Genomic DNA, 27,500 nt, shown 5'->3' with positions numbered 1-27,500 from the left:
AAATTATTCAGCCCCTTTACTTTCAGTGCAGCAAACTCTCTCCAGAAGTTCAGTGAGGATCTCTGAATGATCCAATGTTGACCTAAATGACTAATGATGATAAATACAATCCACCTGTGTGTAATCAAGTCTCCGTATAAATGCACCTGCACTGTGATAGTCTCAGAGGTCCGTTAAAAGCGCAGAGAGCATCATGAAGAACAAGGAACACACCAGGCAGGTCCGAGATACTGTTGTGAAGAAGTTTAAAGCCGGATTTGGATACAAAAAGATTTCCCAAGCTTTAAACATCCCAAGGAGCACTGTGCAAGCGATAATATTGAAATGGAAGGAGTATCAGACCACTGCAAATCTACCAAGACCTGGCCGTCCCTCTAAACTTTCAGCTCATACAAGAAGAAGACTGATCAGAGATGCAGCCAAGAGGCCCATGATCACTCTGGATGAACTGCAGAGATCTACAGCTGAGGTGGGAGACTCTGTCCATAGGACAACAATCAGTCGTATAATGCACAAATCTGGCCTTTATGGAAGAGTGGCAAGAAGAAAGCCATTTCTTAAAGATATCCATAAAAAGTGTTGTTTAAAGTTTGCCACAAGCCACCTGGGAGACACACCAAACATGTGGAAGAAGGTGCTCTGGTCAGATGAAACCAAAATTGAACTTTTTGGCAACAATGCAAAACGTTATGTTTGGCGTAAAAGCAACACATCTCATCACCCTGAACACACCATCCCCACTGTCAAACATGGTGGTGGCAGCATCATGGTTTGGGCCTGCTTTTCTTCAGCAGGGACAGGGAAGATGGTTAAAATTGATGGGAAGATGGATGGAGCCAAATACAGGACCATTCTGGAAGAAAACCTGATGGAGTCTGCAAAAGACCTGAGACTGGGACGAAGATTTGTCTTCCAACAAGACAATGATCCAAAACATAAAGCAAAATCTACAATGGAATGGTTCAAAAATAAACATATCCAGGTGTTAGAATGGCCAAGTCAAAGTCCAGACCTGAATCCAATTGAGAATCTGTGGAAAGAACTGAAAACTGCTGTTCACAAATGCTCTCCATCCAACCTCACTGAGCTCGAGCTGTTTTGCAAGGAGGAATGGGAAAAAATTTCAGTCTCTCGATGTGCAAAACTGATAGAGACATACCCCAAGCGACTTACAGCTGTAATCGCAGCAAAAGGTGGCGCTACAAAGTATTAACTTAAATGGGGGCTGAATAATTTTGCACGCCCAATTTTTCAGTTTTTGATTTGTTAAAAAAGTTTGAAATATCCAATAAATGTCGTTCCACTTCATGATTGTGTCCCACTTGTTGTTGATTCTTCACAAAAAAATACAGTTTTATATCTTTATGTTTGAAGCCTGAAATGTGGCAAAAGGTCGCAAAGTTCAAGGGGGCCGAATACTTTCGCAAGGCACTGTACCTCCTTCAGCAAGTATAGAGAGAGACGTAGCACTGTTAGACAGGTAGTAAACGAGACACGATTTCCCTGCAGAGCTTTAAAGATCACACACACACTGAGCTGTGTCTAAATGAGCCCAATGTCTTTCACAGGTCTCTAGATCAACCTTGTTCCTACATCTGTTTTCTACGCCAACTCTTTCATTACCTCACAAAGGGAAAACAATCCTCTTATAAGATATAAAGAATGTGTGTGTGTCACAGGAGGTTGGTGGCACCTTAACTTGGGAGGACGGGTTCGTGGTAATGCCAGGAGTGGAATCAGTGGAGTGATATCAAATACATCAAACACATGGTTTCAGTATTCATTCTTTACCAACAATGCAGTTTAAAAATACAAAGGAAATAGTAACACAAGAGCAATAAAATAAAATACACAAGAATGGAACTATATACAGGGAGTACCATTACCAGATCAATGTGCAGCTATATACAGGGAGTACCCGTACCAGATCCATGTGGAGCTATATACAGGGAGTACCAGTGTAACGGATGTGAAATAGCTAGCTAGTTAGCGGTGGTGCGCGCTAAATAGCGTTTCAGTCGGTGACGTCACTTGCTCTGAGACCTTGAAGTAGTGTTTCCCCTTGCTCTGCAAGGGCAGCGGCTTTTGTGGAGCGATGGGTAACGATGATTCGTGGGTGACTGTTGTTGACGTGTGCAGAGGGTCCCTGGTTCGCGCCCGGGTATGGGCGAGGGGACGGTCTAAAGTTATACTGTTACACCAGTACCAGATCAATGTGGAGCTATATACAGGGAGTACCAGTACCAGATCTATGTGGAGCTATATACAGGGAGTACCAGTACCATATCAATGTGTCTCAGCCTCTGGTATTTATGCTGCAGTAGTTTATGTGTCGGGGGGCTAGGGTCAGTTTGTTATATCTGGAGTACTTCTCCTGTCGTATTCGGTGTCCTGTGTGAATTTAGGTGTGCCCTCTCTAATTCTCTCTTTCTCACTTTCTTTCTCTCTCTCGGAGGACCTGAGCCCTAGGACAATGCCTCAGGACTACCTGACATGACGACTCATTGCTGTCCCCAGTCCACCTGGCCATGCTGCTGCTCCAGATTCAACTGTTCTGCCTTATTATTATTGGACCATGCTGGTAATTTATGAACATTTGAACATCTTGGCCATGTTCTGTTATAATCTCCACCCGGCACAGCCAGAAGAGGACTGGCCACCCCACATAGCCTGGTTCCTCTCTAGGTTTCTTTCTAGGTTTTGGCCTTTCTAGGGAGTTTTTCCTAGCCACCGTGCTTCTACACCTGCATTGCTTGCTGTTTGGGGTTTTAGGCTGGGTTTCTGTACAGCACTTTGAGATATCAGCTGATGTACGAAGGGCTATATAAATAAATTTGATTTGATTTGGAGCTATATACAGGGAGTACCAGTACCAGATCAATGTGCAGCTATATACAGGGAGTACCAGTACCAGATCAATGTGCAGCTATATACAGGGAGTACCAGTACCAGATAAATGTGGAGCTATATACAGGGAGTACCAGTACCAGATCAATGTGGAGCTATATACAGGGAGTACCAGTACCAGATCAATGTGGAGCTATATACAGGGAGTACCAGTACCAGGTCACTATGGAGCTATATACAGGGAGTACCAGTACCATATCAATGTGGAGCTATATACAGGGAGTACCAGTACCAGGTCACTATGGAGCTATATACAGGGAGTACCAGTACCATATCAATGTGGAGCTATATACAGGGAGTACCAGTACCAGATCAATGTGCAGCTACAGTGCCTTGCGAAAGTATTCGGCCCCCTTGAACTTTGCGACCTTTTGCCACATTTCAGGCTTCAAACATAAAGATATAAAACTGTATTTTTTTGTGAAGAATCAACAACAAGTGGGACACAATCATGAAGTGGAACGACATTTATTGGATATTTCAAACTTTTTTAACAAATCAAAAACTGAAATTGGGCGTGCAAAATTATTCAGCCCCTTTACTTTCAGTACAGCAAACTCTCTCCAGAAGTTCAGTGAGAATCTCTGAATGATCCAATGTTGACCTAAATGACTAATGATGATAAATACAATCCACCTGTGTGTAATCAAGTCTCCGTATCAATGCACCTGCACTGTGATAGTCTCAGAGGTCCGTTAAAAGCGCAGAGAGCATCATGAAGAACAAGGAACACACCAGGCAGGTCCGAGATACTGTTGTGAAGAAGTTTAAAGCCGGATTTGGATACAAAAAGATTTCCCCAGCTTTAAACATCCCAAGGAGCACTGTGCAAGCGATAATATTGAAATGGAAGGAGTATCAGACCACTGCAAATCTACCAAGACCTGGCCGTCCCTCTAAACTTTCAGCTCATACAAGAAGAAGACTGATCAGAGATGCAGCCAATAGGCCCATGATCACTCTGGATGAACTGCAGAGATCTACAGCTGAGGTGGGAGACTCTGTCCATAGGACAACAATCAGTCGTATATTGCACAAATCTGGCCTTTATGGAAGAGTGGCAAGAAGAAAGCCATTTCTTAAAGATATCCATAAAAAGTGTAGTTTAAAGTTTGCCACAAGCCACCTGGGAGACACACCAAACATGTGGAAGAAGGTGCTCTGGTCAGATGAAACCAAAATTGAACTTTTTGGCAACAATGCAAAACGTTATGTTTGGCGTAAAAGCAACACATCTCATCACCCTGAACACACCATCCCCACTGTCAAACATGGTGGTGGCAGCATCATGGTTTGGGCCTGCTTTTCTTCAGCAGGGACAGGGAAGATGGTTAAAATTGATGGGAAGATGGATGGAGCTAAATACAGGACCATTCTGGAAGAAAACCTGATGGAGTCTGCAAAAGACCTGAGACTGGGACGGAGATTTGTCTTCCAACAAGACAATGATCCAAAACATAAAGCAAAATCTACAATGGAATGGTTCAAAAATAAACATATCCAGGTGTTAGAATGGCCAAGTCAAAGTCCAGACCTGAATCCAATTGAGAATCTGTGGAAAGAACTGAAAACTGCTGTTCACAAATGCTCTCCATCCAACCTCACTGAGCTCGAGCTGTTTTGCAAGGGGGAATGGGAAAAAAATTCAGTCTCTCGATGTGCAAAACTGATAGAGACATACCCCAAGCGACTTACAGCTGTAATCGCAGCAAAAGGTGGCGCTACAAAGTTTTAACTTAAGGGGGCTGAATAATTTTGCACGCCCAATTTTTCAGTTTTTGATATGTTAAAAAAGTTTGAAATATCCAATAAATGTCGTTCCACTTCATGATTGTGTCCCACTTGTTGTTGATTCTTCACAAAAAAATACAGTTTTATATCTTTATGTTTGAAGCCTGAAATGTGGCAAAAGGTCGCAAAGTTCAAGGGGGCCGAATACTTTCGCAAGGCACTGTATATACAGGGAGTACCAGTACCAGATCAATGTGCAGCTATATACAGGGAGTACCAGTACCAGATCAATGTGCAGCTATATACAGGGAGTACCAGTACCAGATCAATGTGCAGCTATATACAGGGAGTACCAGTACCAGATCAATGTGCAGCTATATACAGGGAGTACCAGTACCAGATCAATGTGCAGCTATATACAGGGAGTACCAGTACCAGATCAATGTGCAGCTATATACAGGGAGTACCAGTACCAGATCAATGTGCAGCTATATACAGGGAGTACCAGTACCAGATCAATGTGCAGCTATATACAGGGAGTACCAGTACCAGATCAATGTGGAGCTATATACAGGGAGTACCAGTACCAGATCAATGTGCACCTATATACAGGGAGTACCAGTACCAGATAAATGTGCAGCTATATACAGGGAGTACCAGTACCAGATCAATGTGCAGCTATATACAGGGAGTACCAGTACCAGATCAATGTGGAGCTATATACAGGGAGTACCAGTACCAGGTCACTATGGAGCTATATACAGGGAGTACCAGTACCAGATCAATGTGCAGCTATATACAGGGAGTACCAGTACCAGATCACTATTTAGCTATGTTTTTATTTATTTATTTATTTATTTATTTCACCTTTATTTAACCAGGTAGGCAAGTTGAGAACAAGTTCTCATTTACAATTGCGACCTGGCCAAGATAAAGCAAAGCAGTTCGACACATACAACGACACGGAGTTACACATGGAGTAAAACAAACATACAGTCAATAATATAGTATAAACAAGTCTATATACGATGTGAGCAAATGAGGTGAGATAAGGGAGGTAAAGGCAAAAAAAGGCCATGGTGGCAAAGTAAATACAATATAGCAAGTAAAACACTGGAATGGTAGATTTGCAGTGGAAGACTGTGAAAAGTAGAAATAAAAATAATGGGGTGCAAAGGAGAAAAATAAATAAATAAAATAAAATAAATACAATAGGGAAAGAGGTAGTTGTGTGGGCTAAATTATAGGTGGGCTATGTACAGGTGCAGTAATCTGTGAGCTGCTCTGACAGCTGGTGCTTAAAGCTAGTGAGGGAGATAAGTGTTTCCAGTTTCAGAGATGTTTGTAGTTCGTTCCAGTCATTGGCAGCAGAGAACTGGAAGGAGAGGCGGCCAAAGAAAGAATTGGTTTTGGGGGTGACCAGAGAGATATACCTGCTGGAGCGCGTGCTACAGGTGGGTGATGCTATGGTGACCAGCGAGCTGAGATAAGGGGGGACTTTACCTAGCAGGGTCTTGTAGATGACATGGAGCCAGTGGGTTTGGCGACGAGTATGAAGCGAGGGCCAGCCAACGAGAGCATACAGGTCGCAATGGTGGGTAGTATATGGGGCTTTGGTGACAAAACGGATGGCACTGTGATAGACTGCATCCAATTTGTTGAGTAGAGTATTGGAGGCTATTTTGTAAATGACATGGCCGAAGTCGAGGATTGGTAGGATGGTCAGTTTTACAAGGGTATGTTTGGCAGCATGAGTGAAGGATGCTTTGTTGAATGTCGAATTGCTGCGTCGAATTGCTGCGCTTTATCTTGGCCAGGTCGCAGTTGCAAATGAGAACTTGTTCTCAACTAGCCTACCTGGTTTAAATAAAGGTGATTTTTTTTTTTTTTTTAAATCTACCTGGAGAGTTCTCATCTGTATTTTTCGTAGCTGTCTACATAACACCAAAGATTGATGCTGGCACTAAGACCGCACTGAATGAGCTGTATTTCGCCATAAACAAACAGGAAAACGCTCCCCCAAAGGCAGCGCTCCCTAGTAGCCGGGGCCTTTAATGCAGTGAAACTTAAATCCGTCTTACCAAATTTCTATCAGCATGATGAATGTGCAACAAGAGGGTAAAAAACTCTGGACCAACTTTATTCCACAAACAGAGACACATACACAGCTCTCCCTCGCCCTTTGGGAATTCTGACTATAATTCTATGTTCCTGAACCCTGCTTACAAGCAAAAAATTTATCAGGAAGCACCAGTGACTCGATCTATAAAAAGTGGTCAGATGAAGCAGATGAAGCTACAGGACTGTTCCGGGATTCTTCCGATGGCATTGAGGAGTATACCACATCAGTCAATGGCTTCATCAATAAGTGCATCGATGACGTCGTCCCCACAGTGACAGTACGTACATACTAGAGGACGATCGATTAATCGGAATGGCCGATTAATTAGGGCCGATTTCAAGTTTTCATAACAATCGGTAATCGGTATTTTTGGACACCAATTGTGGCCATTTTTTAAATCTTTATTTAACTAGGCAAGTCAGTTAAGAACACATTCTTATTTTCAATGACGGCCTAGGAACGGCGGATTAACTGCCTTGTTCAGGGGCAGAATGACAGATTTTTACCTTGTCAGCTCGGGGATTCGTTTTTGCAACCTTTCAGTTACTAGTCCAACGCTCTGACCACCTGCCTTACATTGCACTCCACGAGCCTGCGTGGAAGGCTGACTACCTGTTACGTGAGGGCAGCAAGAAAGCAAGGTAAGTTGCTAGCTAGCATTAAAATGATCTTATAAAAAACAATCAATCTTAACATAATCACCAGTTAACTACACATGGTTGATGATATTACTAGTTTATCTAGCGTGTCCTGCGTTGCATATAATCGATGCGGTGCCTGGTAATTTCTCATCGAATCACAGCCTACTTCGTCAAACGGGTGATGATTTTAACAAGCGCATTTGCGAAAAAAGCACTGTCGTTGCACCAATGTGTACCTAACGATAAACATCTTTGCCTTTCTTTAAAATCAATACACAAGTATATATTTTTAAACCTGCATATTTAGTTAATATTGCCTGCTAACATTAATTTCTTATAACTAGGGAAATTGTGTCACTTCTCTTGCATTCCGTGCAAGCAGTCAGGGTATATGCAGCAGTTTGGGCTGCCTGGCTCGTTGCGAACTGTGTGAAGTCCATTAATTCCAAACAAAGATCGTAATTAATTTGCCAGAATTGTACATAATTATGACATAACATTGAAGGTTGTACAATGTAACAGCAATATTTAGACTGAGGGATGCCATCCATTAGATAAAATACGGAACGGTTCCCTATTTCACTGAAAGAATAAACGTTTTGTTTTCGAAATGATAGTTTCCGGATTCTACCATATTAATGACCAAAGGCTCATATTTCTGTGTGTTATTATGTTATAATTAAGTCTATGATTTGATATTTGATAGAACAGTCTGACTGAGCGATGGTAGGCAGAAGCAGGCTCGTAAGCATTCATTCACACTGCACTTTCGTGCGTTTGCCAGCAGCTCTTTGTTGTGCTTGAAGCATTGAGCTGTTTATGACTTCAAGCCTATCAACTTCCGAGATTAGGCTGGTGTAACCAATGTGAAATGGCTAGCTAGTTAGCGGGGTGCGTGCTAATAGCGTTTCAAACGTCACTCGCTCTGAGACTTGGAGTAGTTGTTCCCCTTGTTCTGCAAGGGCCGCAGCTTTTGTGGAGCGATGGGTAACGATGCTTCGAGGGTGGCTGTTGTGAATTTGTTCCTGGTTTGAGCCCAGGTAGGGGCGAGGAGAGGGACGGAAGCTATACTGCTACACTGGCAATACTAAAGTGTCTATAAGAACATCCAATAGTCAAAGGTATATGATATACAAATGGTATAGAGAAATAGTCCTATAATAACCACAACCTAAAACTTCTTACCTGGGAATATTGAAGACTCATGTTAAAAGGAACCACCAGCTTTCAGATGTTCTCATGTTCTGAGCAAGGAACTTAAACGTTAGCTTTTTTACATGGCACATTTTGCACTTTAACTTTCTTCTCCAACACTTTGTTTCTGCATTATTTAAACCAAATTGAACATTTCATTATTTATTTGAGGCTAAATTGATTTCATTGATGTATTATATGAAGCTCAAATAAAAGTGTTCATTCAGTATTGTTGTAATTGTAATTATTACAAATAAATAAATACATTTTTAAAAATCGGCCGATTAATCGGCATCGGGTTTTTTGGTCCTCCAATAATCGGTATCGGTGTTGAAAAATCATAATTGGTCGACCTTTAGTAGATACCCCAAACAGAAGCCATGGATTACAGGCAACTTCCACACTGAGCTAGAGGCTAGAGATGCCACTTTCAAGGAGCGGGACTCTAACCCGGAAGCTTACAAGAAATGTATTTATTTATTTAACCTTTATGTAACCAGGAAGGGCTCATTGAGATTAAAATCTATTTTTCAAGAGCACCCTGGCCAAGATAGGCAGCACCAAGTTATTACAAAAAAATTACAGACAGACAACATGAAAAACTACAAGTAATCTAGTAAAAACCATTGAATTCACAAGAGTATAAAACAGCAAATTAAAAACATTGACAGGTCAGGGAATCAGCCTCAAAATCCTTCATCAGTGATTTAAAAACACCAATCGGGACAAGTTCTTCCAGTTTAAAAGTATTTTGTAATGTGTTCCAAGACGATGGTGCAGAGTACATAAAAGCCCTTTTACCAAAAGGGAAATATCCTGAAATATCGCTATGCCCTCCAACGAACCATCAAACAGGCAAAGCGTCAATAGATCGAATCGTACTACACCGGCTCTGATGCTCGGCGGTTGTGGCAGGGCTTGCAAACTATTACAGACTCCAAAGGGAAGCACAGCAGAGGGCTGACCAGTTACACAAGCCTACCAGGCAAGCTAAACTACTTCTATGCTTACTTCGAGGCAAATAACAGTGAAACATGCATGAGAGCACCAGCTGTTCCGGAAGACTGTTGTGTGATCACGCTATCCGCAGCCGATGTGATTAAGACCTTTTAAAAGATCAACATTCACAAGGCAACAGGGGCCAGACAGATTTCCAGGACGTATACTGCGAGAATGCGCATTTTCAACCTCTCCCTGTCCGAGTCTGTAATACCAACATGTTTTAAGCAGACCACCATAGTCCCTGTGCCCAAGAACACTAAGGTAACCTGCCTAAATGACTACTGACTTGTAGCACTCACATCTGTAGGCATGAAGTGCTTTGAAAGTCTGGTCACGGCTCACATCAACACTATTATCCCAGAAACTCTAGACCCACTCCAATTTGCATTCCGCCCCAACAGATCCACAGATTATGCAATCTCTATTGCACTCCACACTGCCCTTTTTCACCTGGACAAAAGGAACACCTATGTAAGAATGCTATTTATTGAATACAGCTCAGCGTTCAACACCATAGTGCCCTTAAAGCTCATCAAAAAGCTAAGGACCCTGGGACTAAACACCTCCCTCTGCAACTGGATCCTGGACTTCCTGATGGGAATGCCCCCAAGTGGTAATGGTAGGTAACAACACATCCTCCAAACTGATCCTCAACACAGGGGCCCCTCAGGGGTGCATTTTCAGTCCCCTCCTGTACTCCATGTTCACTTATGACTGCACGGCCAGGCACGACTTCAACACCATCATTAAGTTTGCCGATGACACAACAGTGGTAGGCCTGATCACCGACAACGACGAGACAACCTATAGGGAGGAGGTCAGAGACCTGGCCATGTGGTGGAAGGACAACAGCCTCTCCCTCAGCCTGACCAAGACAAAGGAGATGATTGTGGACTACAGGAAAAAGAGGACCCAAGCACGCCCCCATTCTCATCGACAGGGTTGCAGTGGAGCAGGTTGTCCTTGCTGTCCATATCACCACAAACGAACATGATCCAAACACACCAAGACAGTCGTGAAGAAGGCACAACAACACCTATTCCCCCTCAGGAGACTGAATAGGTTTGGCATGGGTCCACAGATCCTCAAAAGTTTCCACAGCTGCACCATTGAGAGCATCCTTACTGGTTACATCACTGCCTGGTATGGCAACTGCTCATTCCCAGTGGGTCAGAAGTTTACATGCATTCAATTAGTATTTGGTAGCACTGCCTTTAAATTGTTTAACTTGGGTCAAACGTTTCGGATAGCCTTTCACAAGTTTCCCACAATAAGTTGGGTGATTTTTGGCCCATTCCTCCTGACAGAGCTGGTGTAACTGAGTCGGGTTGGAGGCCTCCTTGCTCGCACACGCTTTTTCAGTTCTGCCCACAAATTGTCTTATAGGATTGAGGTCAGGGTTTTGTGATTGCGTCTCCAATACCTTGACTTTGAGCTCCTTAGGCCATTTTGCCACAACTTTGGAAGTATGCTTGAGGTCATTGTCCATTTGGAAGACCCATTTCCGACCAAGCTTTAACTTCCTGACTGATGTCTTGAGATGTTGCTTCAATATATCCACATCATTTTCCTCCCACATGATGCCATCTATTTTGTGAAGTGCACCAGTTAATTTCCTGCAGCAAAGCACCCCCACAACATGATGCTGCCACCCCCATGCTTCACGGTTGGGATGGTGTTCTTTGGCTTGCAAGCGTCCCCCTGTCACGCCCTGGTCGAAGTATTTTGTGTTTGTCTTTATGTATTTGGTCAGGCCAGGGTGTGACATGGGTTTATTGTGGTGTGTTTTGTCTTGGGGTTTTGTTAGTTATTGGGTGTGTGGCTTAGTGGAGGTATCTAGCAAAGTCTATGGCTGTCTGGAGTGGTTCTCAATCAGAGGCAGGTGTTTATCGTTGTCTCTGATTGGGAACCATATTTAGGCAGCCATATTCTTTGAGTGTTTCGTGGGTGATTGTCCTTAGTGTCTTTGGTCCTGTCGCTGTGTTAGTTTACGCAAGTATAGGCTGTTTCGGTTTTCGTTACGTTATTTGTTTTATAGTGTTTGTATTTAGATTTGTGTTACGTTTGTTGAATAAACATGGATCGCAATCTACACGCTGCATTTTGGTCCGACTCTCCTTCACCACAAGAGAACCGTTACACCCCCTTATTCCTCCACACATAACGATGGTCATTATGGCCCAAAAGTTATATTTTTGTTTCATCAGACCAGAGGACATTTCTCCAAAAAGTACGATCTTCGTCTCCATGTGCAGTTGCAAACCGCAGTCTGGGTTTTTATGGCGATATTGGAGCAGGGGCTTCTTTCTAGTTGATCGGCCATTCAGCTTATGTCGATATAGGACATGTTTTACTGTGGATATAGTTAGTTTTGTACCTGTTTCCTCCAGCATCTTCACGAGGTCTTTTGCTGTTCTGTGATTGATTTGCACTTTTCGCATCAAAGTACATTCATCTCTAGGAGACAGAACACGTCTCCTTCCTGAGAGGTATGACGGTTGCATGGTTCCATGGTGTTTATACTTGCGTACTATTGAGAGAGAGAGAGAGAGAGAGAGAGAGAGAGAGAGAGAGAGAAAAAAGCCAGAGGCTGTTGTGGATGATAGGTCTGTCCCTCTCTTCTCTCTCTTCTCTCCTCTCCTCCCTCTCTCCTCACCCCACTCTCATCTCTCCTCTCTCTCCTTCGTCTCCTCCCTCTCTCCTCTCTGTCCAGTGGTGCTGTCAGGTCCAGACAGCTCTAAGTGTGATGCTTCTCTGTGGCCCCGACAGACACACGAAGAAGGGTAGAGAGGGAGAGGGAGGAAGGGAGGAGCAATCGAGAGGAGGGATACAGATGGAGGAAATAGAGGGGAGATAAAGAGATGAAGATAGAAGGGGAGAGAGAAATAGAGAGGTGATGCACACCATGATGGAGGATGGATAAAGAAGGAGAGGAGATGATGGTATATACTGTATGTGGGTATAAAATAGTCACAAGAAGATAGGTGAAGAATGTTTTGGCGGGGCTGTGTCTGTGTGTCTGTGTATGGTGCATGTGCGTGTATGATGATTATGTAACTCAAGCAAGAGGGCGGATGAGGATGGTTTCATGTGAATGTAGGGTTTTCAGCCAATACAATAGCAGAGAGGGAGAGAGAGAGAGAATGAGGGTGAGTAATACAGACTCAGAAAGAGAGAGATGGAAAGAGAGCTTTCAACATTTGACATATACTTTATATAGTATAGTATCTAACGTGACAAAAAAAACATGTACCCCACATGCACCCCCTGCTAGCACTAACCCTAAAAACACCCATCCCGTTACTGCTAGCACTAACCCTAAAAACACCCATCCCGTTACTGCTAGCACTAACCCTAAAAACACCCATACGGTTAAAACAAACACTAACCCTAAAAACACTCCTAACGTTACTGCTAGCAATAACCCTAAAAACACCCAGCCCGTTACTGCTAGCACTAACCCTAAAAACACCCGCCTCGTTACTGCTAGCACTAACCCTAAAAACACCCGCCTCGTTACTGCTAGCACTAACCCTAAAAACACCCAGCCCGTTACTGCTAGCACGAACCCTAAAAACACCCGTCTCGTTACTGCTAGCACGAACTCTAAAACACCCATCCAGTTTCTCCTAGCACTAACCCTAAAACACCAGTCCCATAACTGCTAGCACTAAATCTAAAAACACCCGTCCCGTTACTGCTAACACTAACCCTAAAAACACCCGTCCTGTTACTGCTAACACTAACCCTAAAAACAACAAATACGGTTAAAGCAAACACTAACCCTAAAAACACCCATCCTGTTAGTGCTAACACTAACCCTAAAAACACTCATAACATTACTGCTAGCAATATCCCAGAAACACTCATAACGTTACTGCTAGCACTAACCCTACAAACACTCATAACGTTACTGCTAGCAATAACCCTAAAAACACCCGTCCCGTTACTGCTAACACTAACCCTAAAAACACTCATAACGTTACTGCTAACACTAACCCTAAAAACACTCATAACGTTACTGCTAACACTAACCCTAAAAACACTCATAACGTTACTGCTAGCAATAACCCTAAAAACATCGGTCCCGTTACTGCTAACACTAACCCTAAAAACACCCATCCCGTTACTGCTAGCAATAACCCTAATCCTGTAAACACCCGTCCCATTACTGCCACTACTAACCCCAACCCCAAAAACACCCGTCCCATTACTGCTAGCACTAACCCTAACCCTAAAAACACCTGTCCAGTTACTGCTAGCACTAACCCTAATCTTAAAAACACCTGTCCAGTTGCTGCTAGCACTAACCCTAACCTTAAAAACACCTGTCCAGTTACTGCTAGCACTAACCCTAAAAACACCTGTCCATTTACTGCTAGCACTAACCCTAAAAACACCAGTCCTGTTACTGCTAGCACTAACCCTAACCTTAAAAACACCTGTCCAGTTACTGCTAGCACTAACCCTAACCTTAAAAACACCTGTCCAGTTGCTGCTAGCACTAACCCTAACCTTAAAAACACCTGTCCAGTTACTGCTAGCACTAACCTTAAAAACACCCATCCCTTTACTGCTAGCACTAACACTAACCTTAAAAACACCCATTCCATTACTGCCAACACTGACCCTAACCTTAAAAACACCTGTCCAGTTACTGCTAGCACTAACCTTAAAAACACCCATCCCTTTACTGCTAGCACTAACACTAACCTTAAAAACACCCATCCCATTACTGCCAACACTGACCCTAACCTTAAAAACACCCATCCCTTTACTGCTAGCACTAACCTTAACCTTAAAAACACCCGTCCCTAAGGTGACCAGATTTCTGAAATGAAAACCGGGGACATTTCCAGTTCGGCGGTCAATATATAATTAAAATATCCAATGTTATTATCTATGAAATAAAAAAAGGGTGGACAATTCTGGTTTCATGTATTTAGTCTAACAGGCCCACTGTGATAGGGAAAAGAACTATACTACAGAAACACTACAGACAAAACAGAACTGTCCGATCTGAACAGCCATTCAGTGGTCCTGGTAGTCTGGGTAGAACTGATCTGAACAGCCATTCAGTGGTCCTGGTAGTCTGGGTAGAACTGATCTGAACAGCCATTCGGTGGCCCTGGTAGTCTGGGTAGAACTGATCTGAACAGCCATTCAGTGGTCCTGCTAGTCTGGGTAGAACTGATCTGAACAGCCATTCAGTGGTCCTGTAGTCTGGGTAGAATAAGAGCAGAAGGGAACATGAGCAAAATTGAAAAAACAGACAATAGTATATGTGAAATACTTAACAACATATAATATAGAAATAAGATGCTGATGAGATTGGTAACTACATAATATACTTATACCAACTTAATCTGTATATTTCTCAGAAGAATGTATTTTCTTCAGGATTGATCTGTCTTTGGCCAGTTTCTCCATGAACCTCTGGCAGGGGAGGTTGAAGTTTGTCTTCACAATAAGCATGGCCTTGATGGTAGGAACAGTGAACCTATTTCTTGCTGCTGTCCATAGATCCATAGATCATTCATTTGGGAGAACATTCTCTCGACTGGTGCATGACTTCCAGGTAAGCACATGACAACAGACGCTAATCTAGGGGAGAAGGGTGAGTGAGTGTAAATTTAAGAGAGAGAGCCCCCCCCCTCTCTCTTTCTCTCTCCCTCTCTCAGCTGTGTGTGGGAGAAGGAGGTGCTAGTTGAAGTGAAGGGAGAGGAGGGGGAGGGCAGTATTACCAGTACAGAACGAGGGAAAAACAGCAAAACCGAGCCCATGGAAAATATAACATATTTCAATGAACAAAAATATAAACGAAACATGAAACAATTTCAACGATTTTACTGTGTTACAGTTCATATAAGGAAATCAGTCAATTCAAATAAATAAATCTGACCCTAATCTATGGATTTCACATGACTGGGAATACAGATGCATCTGTTGGTCACAGATATCTTTAATAAAAGGTAGGGGCGTGGATCAGAAAACCAGTCAGTATCTGGTGTGACCACCATTTGCCTCATGCATCACGACATATCTCCTTGGCATAGAGTTGATCAGGCTGTTAATTGTAGCCTGTGGAATGTTGTCCCACTCCTCTTCAATGGCTGTGCAAAGTTGGATATTGGCAGGAACTGGAACACGCTGTCGTACACGTCAATCCAGAGAATCCCAAACATGCTCAATGGGTGGCATGTCTGGTGAGTATGCAGGCCATTGAAGAACTGGGACATTTTCAGCTTCCAGGAATTGTGTACAGATCCTTGCGACATGGGGCTGTGCATTATCATGCTGAAACATGAGGTGATGGCGGCGGATGAATGGCACGACAATGGGCCTCAGGATCTCGTCACAGTATCTCTGTGCATTCAAGTTCCATCGATGAAATGCAATTGTGTTCGTTGTTCGTAGCTTATGCCTGCCCATACCATAACCCCACCGCCACCATGGGCCACTCTGTTCACAAAGTTCACATCAACAAACCGCTCGCCCTCCCGACACCCTACACGTTGTCTGCCATCTGCCCGGTACAGTTGAAACCAGGATTCAACTGTGAAGAGCACACTTCTCCAGCGTGTCAGTGACCATTGAAAGTGAGCATTTGGCCACTGAATGAACTGCAGACAGGTCAAGACCCTGAGAAGGATGAACAACATGCAGATGAGCTTCCCTTAGACGGTTTCTGACAGTTTGTACAGAAATAATTTGGTTGTGCAAACCCACTGTTTCATCAGCTGTCTGGGGGGCTGGTCTCAGACAATCCCACAGGTGAAGAAGCTGGATGTGGAGGTCCTGGGCTGGCGTGGTTACACGTGGTCTTCGGTTGTGAGGCCAGTTGGACCTACTACCAAATTCTCTAAAGCAACGTTGGAGGCAGCTTATGGTAGAGAAATTAACATTAAATTCTCTGGCAACAGCTCTTTTGGACATTCCTGCAGTCAGCATGCCAATTGCATGCTCCCTCAAAACTTGAGACATCTGTGGCATTGTATTGCAAATTTTAGAGTGGCCTTTTATTGTCCATAGCATAAGATGCACCTGTTTAATGATAATGCTGTTTAATCAGGATTATCTTGGCAAAAGGAGAAATGCTCACTAACAGGGATGTAAACAACTTTGTACACAACATTTGAAAGAAATGTGCATATGGAAAACTGGGATTTTTATTTCAGCTCATGAAACATAGGATCAACACTTTACATGGTGCTTTTATATTTTGTTCCGTGTAAATATACATTCTGACAGAGTAAATATAATTGGAAGAATCTGGTGTTTGGGTGTCTGACAGGGATGGGAGCTGTAATGACTCCATGAACACTTCACACAGTACAACAGAGAGGGGGGAGAAGGGGAGGAAGGGAGGGATGAGTGAGGGATGGGGCTGGAGCGAGACATAGAGGGAGAATGAGAGACAGTAAGAGGGAGATGAGCAGAGAGAGAGAGAGTATGGTGGAGAGAGAAACAGAAAGAGAGAGAGGCTGATTCAAATGCATTAGTGAGTCAGTGTAACCTTGGTTTTCCCAGTGGAAGCTTTTCAGAAGCTCTGTGTGTGAAAGCAGGGCAGACACCTTTTTTTGTTTGGAGCGGGGCTTTAGCACTAAAAGCATGGTGCCTGTTCTCCTAGGGGCACATTAGAACGTTACGCAGGGGTGTCACGTCTCTTTGTGTCCTCCAGACCTCTTTGTTAAAAGCTGTGTGATTATTGACTAAGTTAATGTTTAGATGTTCTTTTAAGAGATATGACATTGAACAATACTGGACAACAGCCAATGTAGTTGCAATGTAAAGATCTATAGATGCCTAAGATCTAGCATGTTTTTATTGGTACACCATAAATACAAAAGTATGTGGACTCCCGTTCAAGTTATTGCATTCGGCTATTTCAGCCACACCCGTTGCTGACAGGTGTATAAAATCGAGCACACAGCCATGCAATCTCCATAGACAAACACTGGCAGTAGAATGGCCTTACTGAAGAGCTCAGTGACTTTCAACGTGGCACTGTAATAGGATACCAGCTTTCCAATAAGTCAGTTAATCAAATTTCATATTGTGAAGTGGAAACGTCGGTTGCAACACTCACTGCCAACTTCCAAACTGCCTCTGGAAGCAACGTAGGCACAAGAACTGTTCGTTGGGAGCTTCAGGAAATGGGTTTCCATGGCCAAGCAGCCGGTTGGAGTGGTGTAAAGCTCGCCGCCATTGGACTCTGGAGCAATGGAAACGCATTCTCTGGAGTGATGAATCACGCTTCACCATCGGGCAGTCCAACAGAGGAATCTGGAGAATGCTACCTGCCCCAATGCATAGTGCCAACTGTAAAGTTTGGAGGAGGAGGAGTAATAGTCTGGGGCTGTTTGTCATGGTTCTGGCCCCTTAGTTCCAGTGAAGGACAATCTTAATGCTACAGCATACAATGACATTCTAGACGATTCTGTGCTTCCAACTTTATGGCTACAGCTTGGGGAAGGCCCTTTCCTGTTTCAAAATGGCAATGCCCCCGTGCACAAAGCGAGGTCCATACAGAAAAAAAAGCGAGGTCCATATTTTCGTGATCAGTGTGGATGACTAACCTGCACAGAACCCCATTGAACACATTTGGAATGAACTGAAACGTGGACTGCGAGCCAGGCCTAATCGCCCAACATCAGTGCCCGACCTCACTAATGTTCTTGTGGCTGAATGGAAGCAAGTCCCCGCAGCAATGTTCCAACATCTAGGAGAAAGTCTTCCCAGAAGAGTGGCTGTTATAGCAGCAAAGATTGGACAAAACTCCATATTAATGCCCATGATTTTGGAATGAGATGTTCGACGAGCAGGTGTCCACATACTTTTAGTAATGTAGTGTATGTCAATGTAACACATAGGTGAGAGCTCAACTTCAAAACACAATAAAAGAGACTTGTTATTTGGTAGAATAGCAGAAGCATGAATGGCATATCCTCCTCTCTCTCTGTGTGTCTCTATGAACAGCCATTCCCTGCACACACAGCGGTACCTAGCTTTAACTCATGGCTTTAGATGACACACACACACACACACACACACACACACACACACACACACACACACACACACACACACACACACACACACACACACAGCGGTACCATGGCTTTAGAAGACACAGACATATATCTCCTGACCCCTGACCTGGCTGTCAATACGGCTACATCATTATGTCTCCTGTTCAACACACACACACACACACACACACACACACACACACACACACACACACACACACACACACACACACACACACACACACACACACAGTTATCGAGTTAAAGGTAGCTTCTTAAAGGCTCTTTGCTTGACTCATTTATTTTCTCTGGACAGGAATGAGTCACACAACAGACTGATGAGGTCACTAAAGGTCAGAGGTGGACCTGTAGTTTCAATAAAGTTTTAACTGTGGGTTTGTAAAATAGTGTTAAGAAGCAGTAAAACTGTGGTCATTCCACTATAGTAATCTGACACAATCTGACAGAATAATCATCTCACAATGAAAAGCACCAAGCAATAGTTGTTATTCTATTAGCCTCCTAGGGTATTTGGGCACCAGAACCAGTACTGCAATATTCTATATTCCCAAAGAAGAAAACGTGTGTATGTTGTGCTGCATTGTACTGGAGAAACAAACAGCATACCTACATAGAGTATATGGGGTTTAGTTTTCACAGCTGAGCCTTAGACAGCCACTAGCAAGGACAAACACATACACACACACACACACACACACACACACACAGATCCGTGGAGTTTTACAACTCAATACTCTGCAACCTGAAGCATCCCCTCTCCCACTCTAAAGACGGAATAATGGAACACTCACTTAGTTCTGACTCATACTTCTCCTTTTGCTCACACACACACTCACAGATACAAGTCCATACACACACACACTCATAACACAAACTGCCCCCAGCAATTCCCAACCTTCTCTATGAACATTATCCTCGCTGCATAGGGGTTGCCTAAAACTCTGACACACACACACACACACACACACACACACACACACACACACACACACACACACACACACACACACACACACACACACACACACACACACACACACACACAACAGGGTGTAGTAACCCACATACCCACAATCTTTATCATTCCTTCCTGGTAAAACACATTGTTTCCCACAGAGCTGCCGTCTCTCTCTGTATTCAGATTCTCTCTGGCACAGATTCTCAGTACTGCCCACACCGCAGGAGGTTGGTGGCACCTACATTTGGGAAGATGGGCTCATTTTAACGGCTGGATTGTAATCAGTGGAATATCAGTGGAATGGTATCAAATACATCAAAAACATGGTTTCCAGGTGTTTGATGCTTTTCCATTTACTCTGTTCAAGGACATTATTATGAGCCTTTCTCCCCTCAGCAGCCTCCAACGACACAGCAGTAGATCTAGATCCCACAGGGCACTAGGACCCATGTAACAGGATCCACAGGGCACTAGGATCCATCTAACAGGATACTCAAGGCACTAGGACCCATGTAACAGGACCCACAGAGCACAAGGACCCATCTAACAAGACCCACAGGGCACTAGGACCCATCTAACAAGACCCACAGGGCACTAGGACCCATCTAACAGGACCCACAGGGCACTAGGACCCATCTAACAGGACACACAGGGCACTAGGACCCATCTAACAGGACCCACTGGGCACTAGGACCCATCTAACAGGACACACAGGGCACTAGGACCCATCTAACAGGACCCACAGGATTTTTGCCCTAACACTACACAGCTGATTCAAATAACGAACTAATCATCATCATGTTATGTTACTCAGCTGTGTAGTGCTAAGGCAAAAACCAAAACATGCAAGCAGGGGGCCCAGGATCAAGTTTGGGAACCCCTGCAATAAGCAACCACCAGGCAGAGTACAGTGTAATCACCTGATTCCTAATAGATTCACTGCCCACCTCATGGCTGTTGTGTGGTGAGCTTTCTGGAGCCAAAATGACTGCCGTGGCACTATTCGTTGGTTGTGTATGTAAAGTAAATCCTAGAACATGCACAAACCCATACACATTATGTACACCGTACCCATTCACATTGAGGTAGGTCATTGTGTTCTTCTTATCCAGACCTACACCATCAACACAAGCCACCACACACACAAACACATAAACACACACACACATTGGAACCACTTACGTTGGCAGCCATCCTTATGCTCCTCGTACCCTGGCTCGCACACACACCTCCCGATGGGCACCAGCCAGCTCCCGTCCGCGCTACAGTACATCCTGGGAGTCTCAAACTCCTGGGAGGCGTTCACACACACCCCTCGCACTTCCACCAGGGCTGAGTCGCCCCCCGTGACGGTGTCGGGGAACTGGGCCAGGTTGAGCACGGTGAAGGGACACTTCTTGTAGAAGATCCTGACAGAGACCAGAGCGATGCAGGCTCCCAGGTCCTGGAAGGCCAGGTAGAACCCTTTCTTACTCAGGTTACTGATGTCACGGACCTCTGTGTTGAGCTTCATCACACGATCTCCCACATCCACCTAGAGGGAGTAACAAGATATAGTCAGGGTTTATTTCCTCCAACTAGAAACAAGATATAGTCAGGGTTTATTTCCTCCAACTAGAAACAAGATTTAGTCAGGATTTATTTCCAGTGGTGTTAAGTAGAAAATACTTTGAAGTACTAATTAAGTTGTTTTCTTTGGTATCTGTACATTACTATTTTTTTTAAATCTTTGACAACTTTTAATTATATTTTGAATGCTTAGCAAGAGAAAATGGTCCAATTCACGCACTTATAAAGAGAACATCCCTGGTCATCCATAATATCTGATCTGGCAGATTCACTAAACACAAATGTTTTGTTTGTAAATTATGTCTAAGTGTTGGAGTTTGCCCCTGGCTATCTGTAATAAAACATATTTTTATAAATTGTGCCATCTGGTATAAGGAATTTGAAATAATGTATACTTTTACTTTTGATACTTAAGTACATTTTATCAATTACATTTACTTTTGAAGTATATTTACTCAAGTATTATTGTACTGGGTGACTTTCACTTTTACTTGAGTCATTTTCTATGAAGGTATCTTTACTTTACTCAAATATGACAATTGGTCCTTTTTACACCACTGTTTATTTCATCAACCTAGAAACAAGATATAGTCAGGTTTTATTTCACAGTTCTGTTTTTGCCACATGTGTAGTAAGTTGTATGTACATTGCCCGTAATCACAGGTCAATAGACAGATCTTCTGGCATCCTCCTAATAGTTCCTGTTAGGATTGGGGGTAGGGTATGCTGATCCTAGAGATGTGGTAAGAGTCAACCTCTACATTCAGAGTGTTTCCACTTACCTGTGTGAAGCTCTCATCAGCAGCGATGGTGTCTATCTTGATGTACTGACTCTCCTTGATGAACCACAAGTTGGCGTTGTTAGACTCATAGTAGAACATGTTGAAAGTCTGAATGAACAACACAAAAATTGACATTTATATTTGAAGAATAATTTACGTTTTGTTATGCCTTAGCATATTCTATGGAAAAACACTTGAACAGAAAGATCACCTCTTTTGCGTGTGACACTCTCTTAAAATAGCACACCTTGGTTAGGCTAAGATTAAAAACGTGATGTTTCGGTCAACCATGACCTTCATCAAACATAAAGCAAGAAGAACATTGCCAACATGGCAGGACAGAGTAATGTAAACAATAAGGAGAAGATTGCCAACATGGCAGGACAGAGTAATGTAAACAATAAGGAGAACATTGCCAACATGGCAGGACAGAGTAATGTAAACAATAAGCAGAACATTGACGACATGGCAGGACAGAGTAATGTAAACAATAAGCAGAACATTGCCAACATGGCAGGACAGAGTAATGTAAACAATAACGAGAACATTGCCAACATGGCAGGACAGAGTAATGTAAACAATAAGCAGAACATTGCCAACATGGCAGGACAGAGTAATGTAAACAATAAGCAGAACATTGCCGACATGGCAGGACAGAGTAATGTAAACAATAAGGAGAACATTGCCAACATGGCAGGACAGAGTAATGTAAACAATAAGCAGAACATTGACGACATGGCAGGACAGAGTAATGTAAACAATAAGCAGAACATTGACGACATGGCAGGACAGAGTAATGTAAACAATGAGCAGAACATTGACGACATGGCAGGACAGAGTAATGTAAACAATAAGCAGAACATTGACGACATGGCAGGACAGAGTAATGTAAACAATGAGCAGAACATTGACGACATGGCAGGACAGAGTAATGTAAACAATAAGCAGAACATTGACGACATGGCAGGACAGAGTAATGTAAACAATAAGCAGAACATTGCCAACATGGCAGGACAGAGTAATGTAAACAATAAGGAGAACATTGACGACATGGCAGGACAGAGTAATGTAAACAATAAGCAGAACATTGACGACATGGCAGGACAGAGTAATGTAAACAATAAGGAGAACATTGACGACATGGCAGGACAGAGTAATGTAAACAATAAGCAGAACATTGCCAACATGGCAGGACAGAGTAATGTAAACAATAAGGAGAACATTGACGACATGGCAGGACAGAGTAATGTAAACAATAAGGAGAACATTGACGACATGGCAGGACAGAGTAATGTAAACAATAAGGAGAACATTGCCAACATGGCAGGACAGAGTAATGTAAACAATAAGGAGAACATTGCCAACATGGCAGGACAGTGTAATGTAAACAATAAGCAGAACATTGACGACATGGCAGGACAGAGTAATGTAAACAATAAGGAGAACATTGACGACATGGCAGGACAGAGTAATGTAAACAATAAGGAGAACATTGACGACATGGCAGGACAGAGTAATGTAAACAATAAGCAGAACATTGACGACATGGCAGGACAGAGTAATGTAAACAATAAGCAGAACATTGACGACATGGCAGGACAGAGTAATGTAAACAATAAGCAGAACATTTACGACATGGCAGGACAGAGTAATGTAAACAATTAGCAGAACATTGACGACATGGCAGGACAGAGTAATGTAAACAATAAGCAGAACATTGACGACATGGCAGGACAGAGTAATGTAAACAATGAGCAGAACATTGACGACATGGCAGGACAGAGTAATGTAAATAATAAGCAGAACATTGACGACATGGCAGGACAGAGTAATGTAAACAATAAGCAGAACATTGCCAACATGGCAGGACAGAGTAATGTAAACAATAAGGAGAACATTGACGACATGGCAGGACAGAGTAATGTAAACAATAAGGAGAACATTGACGACATGGCAGGACAGAGTAATGTAAACAATAAGCAGAACATTGCCAACATGGCAGGACAGAGTAATGTAAACAATAAGGAGAACATTGGACATGGCAGGACAGAGTAATGTAAACAATAAGGAGAACATTGACGACATGGCAGGACAGAGTAATGTAAACAATAAGGAGAACATTGCCAACATGGCAGGACAGAGTAATGTAAACAATAAGGAGAACATTGCCAACATGGCAGGACAGTGTAATGTAAACAATAAGCAGAACATTGACGACATGGCAGGACAGAGTAATGTAAACAATAAGGAGAACATTGACGACATGGCAGGACAGAGTAATGTAAACAATAAGGAGAACATTGACGACATGGCAGGACAGAGTAATGTAAACAATAAGGAGAACATTGCCAACATGGCAGGACAGAGTAATGTAAACAATAAGGAGAACATTGCCAACATGGCAGGACAGAGTAATGTAAACAATAAGCAGAACATTGACGACATGGCAGGACAGAGTAATGTAAACAATAAGGAGAACATTGACGACATGGCAGGACAGAGTAATGTAAACAATAAGCAGAACATTGACGACATGGCAGGACAGAGTAATGTAAACAATAAGCAGAACATTGACGACATGGCAGGACAGAGTAATGTAAACAATAAGCAGAACATTTACGACATGGCAGGACAGAGTAATGTAAACAATTAGCAGAACATTGACGACATGGCAGGACAGAGTAATGTAAACAATAAGCAGAACATTGACGACATGGCAGGACAGAGTAATGTAAACAATGAGCAGAACATTGACGACATGGCAGGACTGAGTAATATAAACAATGAGCAGACAGACCTCTTTGCAGGTGCCAGGTACTCCAGGCAGGCTGTTACAGTCTCGGAGGGTGAACTTGATCTCGATGTAGACACGCTGGGCTCCGTCGCGGGCGATGTGTCGCGTCCTCAGCCAGTTATTCTGACTGGCCTCCATCACGTTACACACTTGGTAGGTACGCATGGGAGTGTTCCTCTCATCCATCACACTGATCTCTTCCCACTGCAGAGATAGAGAGAGGGGGAGGAAGGGCGAGAGGGGGTTAGGGGATGGTGGGGGTGGTTATGTCAGGGTGTGTGTGTGTGTTTGTGTCTTGTATGTGTGTGTTTAATTGACTAAAGATTTGTGTAAACTTAAGTATTCACATAATATTGTGTGTACGTGCATGTGTATGTATGTTTTCATAAATGTGTATTTGCATGTCCACGTGTAGTGTGTTCAAGAGTTTAAGAGAGAGAGAGAGAGTCAAAAAAAAGAGAGAGAGTCAACAAAAAAACGAGAGAGAATCAACAAAACAAAGGAGATGATCGTGGACTTCAGGAAACAGCAGAGGGAGCACCCCCCTATCCACATCGACAGGACAGTAGTGGAGAAGGTGGAAAGTTTTTAGTTCCTCAGCGTACACATCACGGACAAAGTGAAATGGTCAACCCACACAGACAGCGTGGTGAAGAAGGCGCAACAGCGCCTCTTCAACCTTAGGAGGCTGAAGAAATGTGGCTTGTCACCGAAAACACTCACAAACTTTTACAGATGCACAATCGAGAGCATCTGTATCACCGCCTGGTACGGCATCTGCTCCGCCCACAACCGTAAGGCTCTCCAGAGGGTAGACAGGTCTGCACAACGCATCACCGGGGGCAAACTACCTGCCCTCCAGGACACCTACACCACCCGATGTCACAGGAAGGCCAAAAAGATCATCAAGGACAACAACCACCCGAGCCACTGCCTGTTCACCCCACTATCATCCAGAAGGCGAGGTCAGTACAGGTGCATCAAAGCAGGAACCGAGAGACTGAAAAACAGCTTCTATCTCAAGGCCATCAGACTGTTAAACAGCCATCACTAACATTGAGTGGCTGCTGCCAACATACTGACTCAAATCTCTAGCCACTTTAATAATTAAACATTGGATGTAATAAATGTATCACTAGTCACTTTAAACAATACCACTTTATATAATGTTTACATACCCTACATTACTCATCTCATATGTATATACTGTACTCTATACCATCTACTGCATCTTGCCTAAGCTACACGGCCATCGCTCATCCATATATTTTTACGTACATATTCTTATTCATTCCTTTACTCTGTATAAGGTAGTTGTTGTGAAATTGTTAGATTACTTGTTAGATATGACTGCACGGACAGAACTAGAAGCACAAGCATTTCGGTGCACTCGCATTAACATCTGCTAACCATGTGTATGTGACCAATCAAATTTGATTTGATTTGAGAGAGATACACAGAGCGAGACAGAGATTGACAGAGAGTGACAGAGCGAGAGAGAGAGAAAGACAGAGACAGAGAGAGACACAGAGAGAGAGAGAGACAGAGAGAGAGACACAGAGAGAGAGAGAGACACAGAGAGAGAGACACAGAGAGAGAGAGACTCCGAGAGAGAGACAGAGCTACTTTGTCTTCCATCATCTGTTGCCGATCTGTTTCCACTCGTGCTCAGAGCAGTAAGTGAGAACACTTCTCGCATGAGAAAGAAAACATTTCTATTCCTTCAAGGAAAGGAAAATAAACCAGAGTGGTTTCATAGAGTTTCAGAGACCAAAGAGGGGAAGCAGACAGCCAGGTTAAAACACACACGTGCGCATGCACACACACGTACACACAAGCGCATTTATGCACGCACGCACACACACTCACTCACACAAACACACACACACACACAACGAGCCATCTGAGTTTGAATCAAATTTTGGGTGAGGAGTTGCACAGACCATCTCATTGTATAGACTAATGATTGACGAACACATATCACATTTCAGCATGTAAATCTCACACAGTCGTCATTTTCTGGTCAGTGAAACTGTGAAACTTTCCCTGTCATTTGACTTGGATTGGATGCATATTAAACTGGAGTGTTGGGGCGGGGGGTGACGAATCAGTTTGAGGCAGGGAAGAGACGGGAAAGAGACAGGAAAGAGACATGGAAGAGGAAGGTAGAAAGAGGGAAGGTGAAGACAAGAGAGAGAAAGACGAGGGAGTTTGTGACTAGGAAGCCAATGCTCTGATTTTGAGGGTCATTTAACTTGATGGGCCGACAAGCAGGCAAAAGCTGGACGCATTTCACCCAAAGCTTTGAGTATTACAAAAGACTGAAACAGAGTCCCCCTTAGCTTCTTTAAATCCACTGGCCCTTCAGCAACTGGCCCTACCAATGATGACTATGAGCGACATAGAACATTGTTGCATTCTACTCAAGGCCAACTCTTTCTCTTGTCTTTTTTTCTCTCTGTCTTTGTATTTCAGCATTTAGAAAAAGAAAACGACAGATGAGGATGGAGTGAAAAAGAAAACGACAGATGAGGATGGAGTGAAAAAGCGAGCGAGGAATGAATTAGGGTAAATTTCAGATGCGGGTGGCAGCTAAATGGACCCATCTGTGTCGAACTGGGACCCGTTGAACATTACAGGAGGAGATACGCACATACACAAACACACCTACACAAACACACATACACAAACACACATACACAAACACACATACACAAACACACATACACAAACACACATACACAAAC

General features: G+C 43.3%; 1 protein-coding gene across 4 annotated transcripts in view; it reads right to left on the bottom strand.

Annotated features, from left to right (window-relative positions):
* Positions 1 to 27,500, bottom strand: part of LOC112260805 (ephrin type-A receptor 3-like) — a 206,049-nt gene that overhangs the window by 129,661 nt on the left and 48,888 nt on the right. For all 4 annotated transcript variants that reach the window (XR_006084365.1, XM_042328931.1, XM_042328930.1 and 1 more), the window contains exons 3-5: positions 24,757 to 24,957; positions 21,960 to 22,067; positions 20,791 to 21,142 (exon numbers count right to left, since the gene is read on the bottom strand). Coding sequence is in view for 3 of the 4 variants with exons in the window: in XM_042328931.1 (XP_042184865.1) it covers positions 20,791 to 21,142; positions 21,960 to 22,067; positions 24,757 to 24,957 (661 nt within the window). In the remaining variant the exon portion in view is untranslated. The remainder of the gene's footprint in view (positions 1 to 20,790; positions 21,143 to 21,959; positions 22,068 to 24,756; positions 24,958 to 27,500) is intronic.

Source organism: Oncorhynchus tshawytscha, linkage group LG10, assembly GCF_018296145.1.
Source record: "Oncorhynchus tshawytscha isolate Ot180627B linkage group LG10, Otsh_v2.0, whole genome shotgun sequence".
Classification (NCBI taxonomy): Eukaryota; Metazoa; Chordata; class Actinopteri; order Salmoniformes; family Salmonidae; genus Oncorhynchus; species Oncorhynchus tshawytscha.
Note: the sequence above shows the minus strand (reverse complement) of the source record. Positions and strands in the feature narration are given on the sequence as shown.